Genomic DNA, 14,687 nt, shown 5'->3' on the forward strand with positions numbered 1-14,687 from the left:
AGTTGGACTATTGTCCTAGGAATGAAATGACTGCAGATGCCCTCAGCAAGCCACTCTCCAGAGAAAACTTTCAAAGTCTACGTAAGTAAATAAACCTTGTGGACTTTGTCTTTGAGAAGGGGTGTTGGAATAGACAATGTCTGGTGTACAAAGAGAAGAAGTGAAGAAGATCCTGAAGGGGGCAGCAAGAAGACTGTTAGACCGTTTATGCACTGAGAACTTCACTGCCCCATCTCCTGTGCAGGAGCACAGATCGGGGGCGGATGAGATGCACCAGGCCAAATGCTCCCTCATGTGGGTGTAGGAAGAGGTGGGGCAACCTGCCACAACTAAAACTCCAGCCTGCAGCCTGGCATGAAACCTCCAGTGCATAAACGGTTTTAGAGAGGACGGTGAGGTCAAACCTTCTTTCCTGTTAAGTGTCCTTCCATCCAGATTGCTACTCTTAGGGGCAATTTCCTGCTTCTTCTCGGAAGCCACAGTCCCAGTCTGTCTCTCTTTCTTAATTAGGCATGTAGTCAGCTCCTGTCTCTGCCTCTCCTCTGCACTAAAGTACGGTAATTCCTGAATAAACCTTTACCTACTCTTAACTCAGGGTGTGCACCCTCACTGCCTTATTTACTCTGCTAACGATTACATGGATAACAGTTTCTAAATGCTGGTTTACTTTTGTCAGCCATCTGTACAAAATAAGAACAGGCTACATTCCAAAGTACTGTAAGATATATCAGCCCAAATCAATCTGAAGTTAGAAAAACCTATCCCAGATTTTGCTGGAGACATTTAGGGACTGGATATTGTTAGATGCTGGCGCCATCTATGGGCAGGATTATTGCAAACCATGATTTGTGAAGCATTTGTAAAGCTGTTTTTTATATGATGTGTTCTTGGTGTACTTTTGAATGAGGGGGGGAACCTGATGGCTACAAGTCGGTATCTCTTCGGGCTGTAGGAGTCAAACTGAAAAACCACACCAAGATCAGGTTGCCGGCTTCCAGGTCATGAAACGAACAAGAAGGCCAAACAGTGTAAGTTGAAAAAATAGGGGGGAAACCTGTGTGAACCTAGTAGAAAATCAAAAGTGGCATATAAGAACCAACTCTTTCTTCTTCTTCTTCTCTTCAAATAAATATTTTTTTCTTTCAACATCAGCAGCACTTTGACATGAGTTGCCTGTTGTGGGGGAAGGGAAGGTGACTGGAAGCCACTCTGAGACAAGTGAGGCCTGCTGGGTGACCTTGGGCCCACACAGTTCTTTCAGAGCTCTCTCAGCCTCACTTATTTCACAGGGTGTCTGTTGTGGGGAGAGAAAGGGAAGGTGACTGGAAGCAGCTTTGAGACACATGAGGCCTGCTGGGCCCTGGGCCACTCACAGTTCTTTCAGGGCTCTCTCAGCCTCACCTACCTTGCAGGATGACTGTTGTGAGGAAAGGAAGAGTAGTAAAAAGGACAGTTCCCTCTATCATAGACACTAGAAATAGATTTTAAAAGATAACTTCTTGTTTTGCTGGATAACTCAATGAAAAGTTTGTTAGCAGACTATGACTAAACCATGTGCAACTCAAATAAAGTAGTCAACTCATGTTAATTTTCCCTGATCATTATTTTATCTTACAAAATTTCTGAAGAAGAGTCAAAGGTTTACCTTGCATTACTAGTAGACCCCGCATGGGGAAAATGACATTTTCTCAGTCTTCAAAAACAAAAAGTGTTGCTAGTCTCAGCAGGCAGAGGGCAGTGGTGATGAAGCATATGCCATGGCATTACAGCTGAGATTTACTCGTCTTCTGAGATTATATTAATGAAATGTGTGTCTTATACCAAATTTGCTAACAGGCAGAACAGAGTATTAAATCTGCCCCAGTTATTACAGCAATTGAAATACTCAGACTTCTTTCAAAAGGGGAACATTTTGCGCTGGTTCATTTTTACAAGTGGAGACCCTTGTAGCATTAGCATATTTCAAGCACTGACATTTTAAAGAAGAAACAGCCCCCAACTCTTTTATATTTTTACACTGCAGCTGGAGGGGCTTGGGGGAGACAGCTGTTTACCCTACAGCCCAGGAGTATCTCTCTTCTGCTTAATACTCTTCAAAAGGCATGGCATAGAATTCCAAGTTTGCCGGTGGGGTTCCTTCCAGTTCGAACCTCAATCACCTACACATTTACTGGGAGGTAATTCTTACTGAAGAGCCTCTTGTGGTGCAGGGTGGTAAGGCAGCAGAAATGCTGTCTGAAGCTGTCTGCCCATGAGGCTGGGAGTTCGATCCCAGCGGCCAGCTCAAGGTTGACTCAGCCTTCCATCCTTCCGAGGTCGGTAAAATGAGTACCCAGCTTGCTGGAGTGTAAACGGTAACGACTGAGGAAGGCACTGGCAAACCACCCCGTATTGAGTCGGCCATGAAAACGCTAGAGCGCGTCACCCCAAGGGTCAGACATGACCTAGTGCTTGCACAGGGGATACCTTTACCTTTAATTCTTACTGAGCTTTTTTGGATTCACCTCTTATATAGGATTGGGATCTAAGAGTATATTGACAGCAGCTTAATAGTAACTTCTTCCTAGCGAACCTTAAGAAGTGATTGGTGAAGGGAGGGGGGTGTAAAGATTTTTAGCATCCTCGTCAGCTTTAATTTTCAGGATTCTTTGGAGGAAGCCATGGCAATTAACCAAGTGTAGCACAAGGTATTTGTTTGAGTGCACCTAAATATTATAAAGAGGGCCTTTCCGCATTCTCATTTCCCTTGCTTGTAAGTTCCTGTTTCTTGGTGGGTGGGTGGGTGGGAGGGGATGACCCTGTTCCACACACATCTCTTCCCTCTAGAGGGTGATTCAACATCTGGCTGAAAGTTCACCTGAAGGTAAAATCTAAGTACACCACACACCTCCTCAGGCAGAAATGCATAAGTGACTATGGGGAGGTTATCTTTATTTGCTCTAGTTTAATTTTAAATCCAGCTTTTAACTTTTAAACCTCTATTATATTACTTACTTTGAATCTAGTTTTTATTATAAGCTGCCCTGAACCCTTATGGACAATGGCATGGTAAAAAAATATCAAATAATAAATAAGTACATGATTTGGGTTATGTCTGGGGGAAAAACCCCTGCAATTTAAAGTGGTGGGGGGACATAATAGACATAAACCAGTGTAGTATCACCTCTGCCACTAGAGGGAGCAAGAAGCATGCTCATTATCCCACCTTGGTAACAGGCCTTACTGTGGGTATTTCCTGACATGAGTTAATGGCAAATCAACTCATGGCATGTTGTGAGAGAATATATAGTCACATACAAGCCATCACTATATGATAAGGGTGGCCAAACAGTGGCTCTCCAGATGTCTATGGATTACAATTCCCATGAGCCTCTGTCAGTGCTGGCAGGGACTCATGGGAATTGTAGTCCATGGGCATTTGGAGGGCAACATTTTGCCTCCTCCCCCACTCTATGGTTTTAATGCTTACCCTAATTCTGCTCTCCTGTCCCTCTGCTGTAAGAGGATAATTGCTTTTCTTCCATTAGAGTACTTGTCTCCTGAGTTGTGGGGAAAAGTTTTCAATTTTTCTTTTTTAAAGGAAAGTATGAGCAAGGAGGAGGAGGTGGCTTGATGGCCGATTTGTGTGAGAACCTGTATCCAAGCCCAGTCAGCTGATACGATCCCTTTTGGCTTTTCCTGTTTACTGAGGGAGAGCAACAAGAAAAGTTTTTTTGGGGGGGAGGGGGGGAACAGAAGGCTGTTTTAATCACCAACATCCCAGCTGTGTTATTTGTAGTACCACTCAGGAGTGCAATTTATAGGTTTCTCCTCCCAGATGGTCTTCAGACGGTTCGTCCAAGAAGTCAGCATTCGCACTCGCTCCTCCTCAGGCACGTATTCTGGCGCAAAGCAGATATGAGGGGCAAGGACGCTCAAGCCACAGAAATGCATTATCCCATGCTGCATTTGAAAAAAGCACAAAGAGAAGGGAAGTTGTCGGTAGTGAACAAATGGCATCAAAAGTGGCAAGTCGCCTTAGGCTTGGCGGGGCGCTTTTCAGAGCCTGTGAGCAGTTCCGCAGTTCTGACTAGGGTTGTGAACGGCGGTGTCCGAATCGGCCGTTCCAGGCCGATTCGGATGCTGCCATGCACAACCCTAGTTCTGACACTACACTGTGGTGCAGTCAAACAATGGCTGATACAAAATGGCTGCCGGAGGCGGAGCCAGCCACAAAATGACTGCCGGCCCTTAGCTTCAATCACACAGTGAAGCTGCTAGTGCTGGGGTGACAGCTGTTGCCAAAGCAATATATATTTTTTAAATCATATCTCCACTGGCCCCACATATCACATCCTGGCCCCACCTGCTTTCTAAAACACTTAGAGGGCACTCGGAAAGATGAAGTGGTACCCACAGGCAGCACCCTAAGGGTCACTGGTCTAGGGTAGCCGTATTTGTCTGAAGTAGCTCAATAAAACCAGAGTCCAGTAGCACCTTTAAGACCAACAAAGATTTATTCAAGGCGTGAGCTTTCGAGTGCAAGCACTCACACCCTGAATAAATCTTTGTTGGTCTTTTTTTTTTTGAAATTTTATTTTTTATTGTTATATAAAGCGTTTACAGAAAGGTAAAAAAGAAAAAAAATCTTTGTTGGTCCTAAAGGTGCTACTGGACTCTGATTTTATTGAGTTAACTGGCAGTCAACAAAGGCTGCTAAAATCTTTCATGACTAGAAGAACTGAGTAACTGATGAAGTCACTGATGAAGACCACAGATAGCTTCATTAAGAGGAATATGTTGCCTTGAGGGCCAGCTTGGAGTAATGGCTAAGAGCCGCGGCCTCTGATCTGGAGAACCGGATTTGATTCCCCATTCCTCCTCCACATGCATGCAGCTGGGTGACCTTGGACCAGTCACAGTTCTATCAGAGCACTCTCAGCCACACCTACCTCACAGAGGGTCTGTTGTGGAGAGAGGAAGGGAAGGAATTGCAAGTTGCTTTGAGACGAGTGAGGCCTGATGGGTGACCTTGGGCCAGTCAGTTCTTTCAGAGCTCTCTTGCCCCACCCACTTCACAAGGTATCTGTTGTAGGGAGAAGAAGGTAAGCCACCTTGGTAAGAAGGTAAGCGATTATAAGCCACTTTGAGATTCACGAGGCCCACCTAGTTCACAAGGTATCTGTTGTAGGGAGAAGACGGGAAGGAGGCTATAAGCTACTTTAAGACACATGAGGTCTGCTGGGTGACCTTGGGGCAATCATGGTTCTCTCAGCCCCACCTTCCTCACAGGGTGTCTGTTGTGTGGAAGGGAAGGGAAGGTGATTGTAAGCTGCTTTGAGACACATGAGGTGACTTTGCACCAGTCACAGTTCTCTCAGAGCTCTCTCATTCCCTCCTACCTTCCTCTCCCCACAACAGACACCCTGTGAGGTTGGTGGGACTGAGAAAGTGCTGAGAGAACTCTGACTGGCCCAAGGTCAGCCACTGGCCTCCTGTGTCTCAAAGGGGCTTGCAACCACCTTCCCTTCCTCTCCCCACAACAAACACCCTGCAAGGTAGGTGAGGCTGAGAGAACTCTGAGAGAACTGTGACTTGCCCAAGGTCACTCAGCTGGCTGCACGTGGAGGAGGCATGGGGAATCAAACCTGGTTCTCCAGATTAGAGGCTGCCGCTCTTGAGCACCACACCAACCTGTCTCTGAGGAAGAGGAAGTGGAAGAAGGAGACATACACTAAGAAGTATTTCCATTTTCCTTTCCATCTCCCTGAGCTGCTGCGTGTGCCAGGGCTGGACTGATTCCAACAGACAATGGGAGAATCCTCTCAGCCAGCCCCCACCAGGAAGGCCTATCCTGTGTAATGGGTCCAACGTCACATTCACTTCAACAGAAAAAGGGAGCCTGGCTCAACTTGCTTCCCAAACATCGAAGACTGTCACTGGCCAAGAGGACGGCGGCTTGTGACGGCCACTGCCGTCCGCTCCAGGGAGCCCTTCTCTGTCTACCGTAGATGGGTTAAGCTCCATTTAAAAACAAGCTGCACCAATGCGGAATGGCCCTGAGCCAGAAGCACCCGCAGTCCCCAAGGAGGTTGGTTTATGCTACCTGCATGGGCCACAGGAGGTAACGGATATTGCCGCAGATTCCTTCTTCTGAATACAGCCCTTGGCCTCCTCCAGTGGTAAAGGAAAGCAGGGCTAGTTTGTTCTGGAACGAAACAAGAATTGAGGCATATCTCCTACCAACGATGAAGAGTCAGATAATGGGGCAGGCGTCATCCAAGGCCTGCAGGGCAAGCCCTACAAGGAAGAGCTGGGGGATGTTCAGCCTGGAGAGGAGGACATGGGGGGGGGGGGAGGACTGGATCATTCCCATTAAGTCCTGCATAGTGCAGGGGTTGGACTAGATGACCCAAGAGGTCCCTTCCAACTCCATGCAGAGTTCGCACGCGCAAACCCTTTTGACCGACTGTGTCGGAATGTGTTCGACTTCCCGGCTGACTTGTATCGAGCCATTTTATAAAGCATTTGCCGTAGTAAAATGTAAAGTTTACTCTCAAAAGCTGGGGATGAGGAGCTGGTGTAGGACATGCTCGTGGTTTAGAAACAGACGCCTCCAATGGACGTGTTTATCGATGTTGACAAGCTTCTCCGCAATATACTTCTAGGGTAGAATTCCACTGCGCTATAAAGAAAATATCAGACTGACCTGTTTAAAGATAGTCAATGTCATTCAAACAACCACAGTCATTGACAGATGCAGCAATTTGCTCTCTTCTAGGTTGCATTCAGATATCACAACAAATCTCTGCCTGTGATGGGCATGTTCCTATGCGCTGTACTTCCGCCTCCTTTTGTGCAGGTTTAGAATTCTGGTTTGTGGGGGAGGGAGGGGGGGAGGGAGAACATTCTCATTTTCTTTGCTTGTGTGTTCCTGTTACTTTGGGTGGAGAGAGGCATGTCAGGCATGTGTTTTGTTCCCTTTAATGGTCAAATCGATATCACATCAGTTTTCATCTGGCATAAAAACCTGCCATTTAAATTTACAGAGAGATGTCAGACACAAAGCCCTGTAATATTGGATTGACCACTAGGGGGAGCAAAATACATGCAGAACAGAACCTCACTTAAAGCAACAGAAGGTGAGGAAAATAGGAACGTGGAAAAGCCTTAAAGATGAAGGTTTTATACTAACGACCTACAGAGGGGTACACCTAGCAGGACCATGGCCTATCTCAGAGGGTTGCTATGAAGACTTGTTAAAGGAACTGTTTATCTGTCTTGAGCTTTAGGGACAGAGCAATTTTAAAGAGCCAGACAAAAGATTCAGCCACATATTAATGCATAAAATAATAATTGTTGTTATACTTCTACCCTGCCCTTCCTTTGAGGCTCAGGGTGGGTTGACCAGCAGCAGAATAGGTATAAGTCTAAAAAATTAAAATATCAAACATTTATTACAATATATGTGCACATATAAAACTGAAAAACATCCATGTATATCACGCTCTTTATTACACTCAGGCACAGAGAGGGCCTCTACAAGGGTAGCATTTTGAAGAATAAATATTTTAATTAGGGGTCTCCAAGAGATATATTTGGATCCTTTTCATTCGTGTGGGAGCCTCTCCATTCATATTGTTTACCACCTTCTAGTCCCCATTACATTCCATGAGTGCATTTAAATATTAGACCACTGAAGCAGACCCCAAGGGGGGGTTGAAACGCATTTGGTTATTTGGTCATACATCCATGTGTCAAAATGTTTTGGATTTGTGCAAGAGCATGATACGCATTGATGTTTTTCAGTGTTATATGTGCACATAGATTGAAATAAATATTTGCATTTTAATTTTTTAGACTTATACTTATTCTGTTGCTGCTCAACCTTTTAGGTTCCTAACTTGTGCACACAAGTTGGGTTACTTTGTTCCCTCTTTCATTGTTTCATTGCTCAGGGTGGGTCACAACATACTGAATATGCATAGTGAAATCACACAGTTTAAAAGATAACAAAGATGCATTCACATGCTACAAAAATAGCAGTACAAATTTCTACATTTAAATTTACTTTAAAAATATTTCTGAAATGACAAAAATGCTGCTGAGCCTAATGACACACACATTCTTGCCCCACTAAGAGGAGGAAGGCCACACAAGAGAGTTGTTGGTTCTCAAATGGAGATTTAACTGGATGGACTTGAACAGGGAGGCTGGTTAGAATTCAGATGTTACTGTCTTCTAGGGCTTGAATCATAAGCCTGGCAGAACAGCTCTCTCTTAGAGGCCCTGCAGAACTGTGTGAGATTCTGCAGGGCCCTGGTTTCACTAGGCAGAACTGTGACTCAGGAAGACATGACCCTTTATTCAGTGGGGTTCATTTCCAAAACTGTGTGCGTAAACAGGAATGCTAACCATAATGTTAACTTTTGAAAGAACAAGAGATGTTATCCTACAGGGTAGACACATTTTACAGATTGCATACCTTGAGTAAGCCGGATTCATAACATTTTGGGAAATCATGAGCGAATCCTTGAACGAAGACTCTGTCCACCCAGCCCTTCATGATTGCTGGCATGCTGAACCAGTATAAAGGGAACTAGATACAAATGGAGCAGAAATTGTAAGAAGAAGAAGAGCTAGTTTTTTATACCCCACTTTTCACTGCCCAAAGGAAACCCAAAGCGGCTTACAAGCTTCCTCTCCCCACAATAGACACCCTGTGAAGTAGGGGAGGCTGAGAAAGCTCTGAGAAAACTGCTCTGTGAGACCAGTCTGGAGAGAACTGGGACATGCCCAAGGTCACCCAGCTGGCTGCATGTGGAGGAATCGGGAACCAAACCGAATTCTCTACATTAGAGTTCACTGCTCTTTAATCACTACACCACACTGGCTCTCAGTGTGCTATATAATAATCTCATAGATTTCCTGCTCCAGTGGTTGCAAAGGCTGTGGAGTGCAAAGGCCCGAAGTTAGTCCTAGCTGTCCTCACCTAAGGCTGGAATTGGAAGATTTTGAGCCATCTAACAGAAATGCATGAGCCTCTTGTGGCGCAGAGTGGTAAGGCAGCCGTCTAAAAGCTTTGCCCATGAGGCTGGGAGTTCAATCCCAGCAGCCGGCTCAAGGTTGACTCAGCCTTCCATCCTTCCGAGGTCGGTAAAATGAGTACCCAGCTTGCTGGGGGGTAAACGGTCATGACTGGGGAAGGCACTGGCAAACCACCCCGTATTGAGTCTGCCATGAAAACGCTAGGGGGCATCACCCCAAGGGTCAGACATGACTCGGTGCTTGCACAGGGGATAAAGGTAAAGGTAAAGGTATCCCCTGTGCAAGCACCGAGTCATGTCTGACCCTTGGGGTGACGCCCTCTAGCGTTTTCATGGCAGACTCAATACGGGGTGGTTTGCCAGTGCCTTCCCCAGTCATTACCGTTTACCCCCCAGCAAGCTGGGTACTCATTTTACCGACCTCGGAAGGATGGAAGGCTGAGTCAACCTTGAGCCGGCTGCTGGGATTGAACTCCCAACCTTATGAGCAGAAAGCTTCAGACAGCATATCGCTGCCTTACCACTCTGCGCCACAAGAGGCTCTTGCACAGGGGATACCTTTACCTTTTAACAGAAATGCTGATTCTGTGAACTTACAACAGGTAACGTCAGCCATAATACTAGCAAATGAAATGATTTTCAAGCTGGCAATGGCAAATAATAGTTTATTCCACTATAAACAAATCCTCAAACTTTCAAAACATCAAAACAAACTCCTAGGTATTTTTTTCATTTTCGGTATCTTGGTCAGTGTTGTAAGATACTCTTTAATCTTTAAAAATAGGCCCTCTTTAAATGAATTCCTATCACATATCAGAAGGGTATGACCATAATCCTAAGGTAATATGTATGTGGTTCAATCTCCAAATGTTACTATGGTATCCACTATACAGAGGCCTACAAATATTAGCATCACCAAGCATAAATGCTCTTTAGTAGTGACTGGCCAGGGACTCTGGGATTTTTTTTTGGGGGGGGGGGGGGGAGAATAATCTGGACATGGAATTGGGGTCACTGTGGGTGGGTCAGGTAGTTGGGAATTCCCTGCATTCTGCAGGGTGATGACTCTGGAGGCCCCTCCAACTCTATGATTCTACAATTCTAAGTAATTTTAAAATACTGACCTGGAAAATCACTAGATCAGCTTCTTTCACTTTCCTCTGCTCCTCAACCAAATCTTCAGAGAGCTGCCCATTTTTGTAGGCTTCCCAGGCCTCTGCTCCATAATTAAACTGTTTGGGGTTGTGCAGATCACCTGTATGTGGGAAGTGGAACCACAGACAGGTTCCCAGCAAGGAGCATTGCAGTCAAATAATTGTAGGCAGCCATCTTTGTTTTCTGGACTAAGCGGTTTCAACCCCCCATTCTGTGGAGAGCAGGTAAGTCCCTTCACATTTTTAGTGCAACTATGCCCATTACTAACATTTTCTCATGCTCAGCTTCTCATGCGCAGGTGAGAAAAGCTACACCCCCCCTTCCCACTATTTTTACACAGTATTTGAGCCCCTGCAGCTCTTGCATCTAGTCACAGCTATAGCAAAGCCTCCTACAGCACTCTGAAAAAATTTAGAGTGCCACCCTAAGCATCTCTACTTAGATTCATACTCAGTGGGACTTACTTCCAGGAAAGCAGAACTGACCTGTTATTAGGGTATAACGGGGGGTGCTCCCCACGTGCTTTTAGAAAGTGAGCAAAGCTCCTGATTGGCCACTGGAGATTTGATTGGCTATTTAAAATACCACGTTGGCAGCTGCTTCTGCCACCACCGCACAAGGCCCTTCAGTGTGGGACTGAAAGTATGCAGGGGCGGCCATGTTGCAGCTGTGCCCACCATGTTCTGCATCACAATTCTGATGGGGCCCACAGGCTCAAAAAGATTGGGAACCCCGGTGATATGACATTCCAATTTGGACCGATCCACTTGACAAACTGGCCAGCAGCCCTTGGGTGCTGACACACAGAAGAGCCATATGGGTATGCCAGTGAAGGTTTTCTGAGTCAGAAGAACCACAAGACCTCCGTTTTAGAATTCAGACAGAGAAATCTCTCTCTCTACGATACTCACCGTTTATGTCACTTCTTGTTGCCCTTGGCTCAAACTGCATTCTGTAGAGGTCAGAAACTGTAACGCTGCAGCCTTGTTTAGTCAATTCGTCCACCGCGGTCGTTTTTAGGGATCCATTCAGAGATTTGGGTTCTTGGTGAGCATAGACGATTAATACTTTCTTCCCTGAAGAGAGAGGAAAGATCATGGAATGCCTCAAGAAGGCCTGTGTTTGAAATGCAGATATTAATTAACGAACACCAGATGTCCATTCCACGGAGTCAAGGTTGATATATATATTGAACATAATGCAAACAATGTGGATACTCACGTCAACATACGAAGCTGCCTTATAGGGAAATAGACCATGGGACTATTGTCTACTTTGATTAGGATTGGCTCTCCAAGCTCTCAGGCTCCAAACAGTCTTTCCAAACACCTGAGACCCTTCTAACTGGAGAACCCAGGACATTCAGCAGGCAGAGGAGATGTTCAGCCACAGAGCTGTAACTCCCATTTTCTGTTGTTGTGAGGTTGCTTTTCAGTTAGGAAACCCCATTCAAGAAAAAGTTCCTTTATTGCAAAAACAATGAGGCTATCAATGCTACAACTTTTGCTAAGACTGATGTAAAAGGGTTTCCACCAGTTACTCAACATCATCTGTAGCTGGACTCCAGCAGTAAGGATTTACCATAGTTTGCAGTTCCAAAACAGACACTCAAGTCGCAGGCATTTCTTGACACATGTGATTTTTGCTCTAGTAATTTTGGATCAGATCTAGGTCAGTGCATAGGAATGTGTTCTGTAATCTAGAATGACAGTAATGCAGGAATAATAAAAGCTAAGCTTTAATATTAAAGTCTACGCTGTTACAGAATACTTAAATTCCAGTCTGCTGTGTGATTTCTAAGTGTAATTCTGGTTCGCTTGAGAAAATCAGTTATTAAGGAAGACAGAACAAGAATGTCTGAGGAAGACCGACTAACGAAACGGGCCTAGACACTCGATGCTTGTTCTTACAGAAACAGTTCACGACAGAGGCTTTTGGGCACAGTTTAAAATAGAAGCTGGTTTTGTAGTATTACTAGGATTAAGACCTCCTTAATGAAGTGGAAACACATCTATTGGCACGCTCCCTGACACAGAAATGACTATGGATGTGATGTCTGTTTGTCCCACCCCAAGGGCAGTGAAGATGGCCCAAACAACTCTATGATGCTATGATTAGATAATTCTATGGCTAGGCCCTAGCTCCTATTAAAAACCTAGAAAGCACGCAAGTGAGCAAGCATGCATGAAGGACCTTACCTGCCATTTTTTTTATAGTTCCTGAAAGGCTTTTTCTCTAAAAAGTCAAAGGTAGCGGACAGAACCTCTGTTTGAAGAGTGCCTATCAAGGACATCAAGAAAAGAAAATCAGAATAACATCTCCAGATTTTTGTACAAAAGAGAATACATTTTTAGCTGAGACAGAAGGGCACTGCCAATGAAAAGAAAACGTTATGCTGACAAAAACATAATGTCAGGCTGTATCATGAAAACCCAACCAAGTAGTGCCCCAAACGGCAAAAGGGTCCCTTTATCAGCTCCTCCTCTTCCCACTCATGGCGCAGTTTCTCAGCTGGCAACCCTTAAAAACAAATGTGAGCACTGGGTGACATTTCCACCCAGCAGGTTCTTACTAGTGCATGGCTGAGTTGGACCTCTTTAAACCACTTCCTGGGTCAATTGTGCCATGCTGGAATCTACCAGTGGTGAACTATCATCACTCAACTTCTTTTATATAGCAGAAAAACAAATCAAGAGTATTAGAAATCCCCTGTCCTACATGGTCGCCGAAAGGGAACACTGAACTAAGGAAACCATATTTTGAAAAGCAAAAAAGAGGATGCATTTCCTGACTAACTACTTCAAACAAGTGAGTACTACGACCAATTTCATTTTTAATGCCCCTAAGATTTTTAAGCTGTGATCATTGGTATTAACTAGGAATCTTCCTGAACTTCAGGGACACCTTTAAGACCAATGAAGGTATGAGCTTCCATGTGCATCTGATGAAGCGTGCATGCATACAAAAGTGGATCCCTTAAATAAAACTTCATTGGTCTCAAAACTGCTTCTGAAAAAGGGTTGTTGCCCACGAAAGCTTCTACCCTGAATCAAACTTTGTTGGTCTGACAGATGCCGCTGGACTCACACTTGGTTCTTCTCCTTAAGACCCACCTGAAGCTATATTCTCCAACTACCTAAATCAATCTGTTTCTTGTTTTTACAAAACCAGAGTTAGAATCAGAGAGTTGGAAGGGACCTCCAGGGTTATCTAGTCCAGCCTGCTGCACAATGCAGGACACTCCCAACTACCAGCCTACCCACAGGGACCCCAATTTCATGCCCCAGTGATTCCCCCCCCCCAAAAAAAAAATCTCTAGAATCCAGCCTGGCCTGGAGGAAATTCACCTACCATCCCACAGTGTTCATCAGCAATTCCCTGGGTATGCAAGGGCAATAAAGGGCCACAAGAGACAAACACTGGCACAAATAAATTGAATAGTTCCCACAGCGATATGCAAGCAGCAGGGCTGCATTCCAAGCAAGCAGCGGCTGGATCCAAAGGATCACTTTGCTTCAGATGCCGCAACATGTACCTCTAGAGGCCAGGGGTAGTCAAACTGCAGATGTCCATGGACTACAATTCCCATGAGCAATTGCCAACTGGCAGGGGCTCATGGGAATTGTAGTCCATGGAAATCTGGGGGCCGCAGTTTGACTACCCCTGGCCTCTAGAGGTGCCAGCCCCGCCTACCTCCCCGCTGACAGGAGCAGGGGGGGGGGCTGGGGGTTCAGGTTGGGAAACTCTTGGAGATTTGGGGATGGAGCCTGGGGAGGGCAGGGGCCTCAGTGGGGTCCCAGGCCACAAAGCCCCCCTTCCAGCCCCTCCATTTTCTCCAGAGGAGATCCGTGTAATCTGGATTCCGAGGGATCCCCAGGCCCCACCTGGAGGCTGGATATCCCTACCACTGGATTGCCAGATCCAAGTGGGGAAATGCCTGGAGATTTGGGGTGGGGGGTTGGAGCCTGGGGAGGGCAGGGTTTCGGGTCCACCCTCCCAAACAGCCGTTCTCTCCAGGCGGAACGAACCTTGGAGATCCGCGGCGTCTCCTGGAGCATAGCAGCCGTAGCCTGCGGTCACCGGGTTTGGGGGGCGGGATGCATGCAAAGTGCCAAGCAGCCGAGAGGACGCCGGCGCCCTCCCAGCGCTCCTCCCTCCCCGAGCTCCGGGAAGCGCCGGGATGGGATGGGAAGGGATGGCCTGCCCCGCCCTGCGCACCTTGCGCGCAGCCCTCGGCGGAAGGGGAGCGCGGGGAGAGGCTGGGGCCTTGCAGGCGGGCGCGCCGGGGGCGAGAGAGGGGCCGGCGCCTTTGCAGCTCCGCCTCGCCGGCCGCGGCCACGCTGTGGGAGTCGCCGGGGGTGGGCGGAGGGCCGGCGGCGACCGGCTGGGAGCGGGGTGGCTGCACAATCTACCTGGGTCTGATCGTAACTTTGGGGAGGAGGCATCGTACGGGGACCCCCCGTGGGGTTTCCAAGGCATAGGGGTGCCAGCCTCCAGGTGGGGCCT

The 14,687-nt window shown here is 46.5% G+C and overlaps 1 protein-coding gene across 2 annotated transcripts; it reads right to left on the reverse strand.

Annotated features, from left to right (window-relative positions):
* Positions 1-1,588: 1,588 nt before the first annotated feature.
* Positions 1,589-14,453, reverse strand: NQO2 (N-ribosyldihydronicotinamide:quinone dehydrogenase 2). 2 transcript variants are annotated; one of them, XM_077353286.1, is made up of 7 exons: positions 14,210-14,453; positions 12,380-12,461; positions 11,093-11,257; positions 10,151-10,281; positions 8,465-8,578; positions 6,086-6,187; positions 1,589-3,942 (listed from the first exon to the last, which is right to left on the reverse strand). In XM_077353286.1, exons 2-7 carry the CDS (start codon positions 12,384-12,386, stop codon positions 3,769-3,771), a joined length of 693 nt encoding a protein of 230 aa, XP_077209401.1. In that variant the 5' UTR covers positions 12,387-12,461; positions 14,210-14,453; the 3' UTR covers positions 1,589-3,768. The 2 variants fall into 2 exon arrangements, with proteins under 2 accessions (XP_077209401.1, XP_077209403.1); XM_077353288.1 differs by lacking the exon at positions 6,086-6,187.
* Between the last annotated feature and the right edge of the window lie 234 nt (positions 14,454-14,687).

The sequence above is a fragment of the Paroedura picta genome, chromosome 9 (genome assembly GCF_049243985.1).
Source record: "Paroedura picta isolate Pp20150507F chromosome 9, Ppicta_v3.0, whole genome shotgun sequence".
In the NCBI taxonomy this organism is placed as follows: domain Eukaryota; kingdom Metazoa; phylum Chordata; class Lepidosauria; order Squamata; family Gekkonidae; genus Paroedura; species Paroedura picta.

Excerpts from the sequence above, each read along its gene's own strand:
- NQO2 (XM_077353286.1), bottom strand. Across the intron at positions 8,579-10,150 it reads CTGATCTAGTGATTTTCCAG|TTCCCTTTATACTGGTTCAG; the intron begins GTCAGTATTTTA and ends ATTTGTATCTAG. Across the intron at positions 6,188-8,464 it reads ATGAATCCGGCTTACTCAAG|AACAAACTAGCCCTGCTTTC; the intron begins GTATGCAATCTG and ends GTTTCGTTCCAG.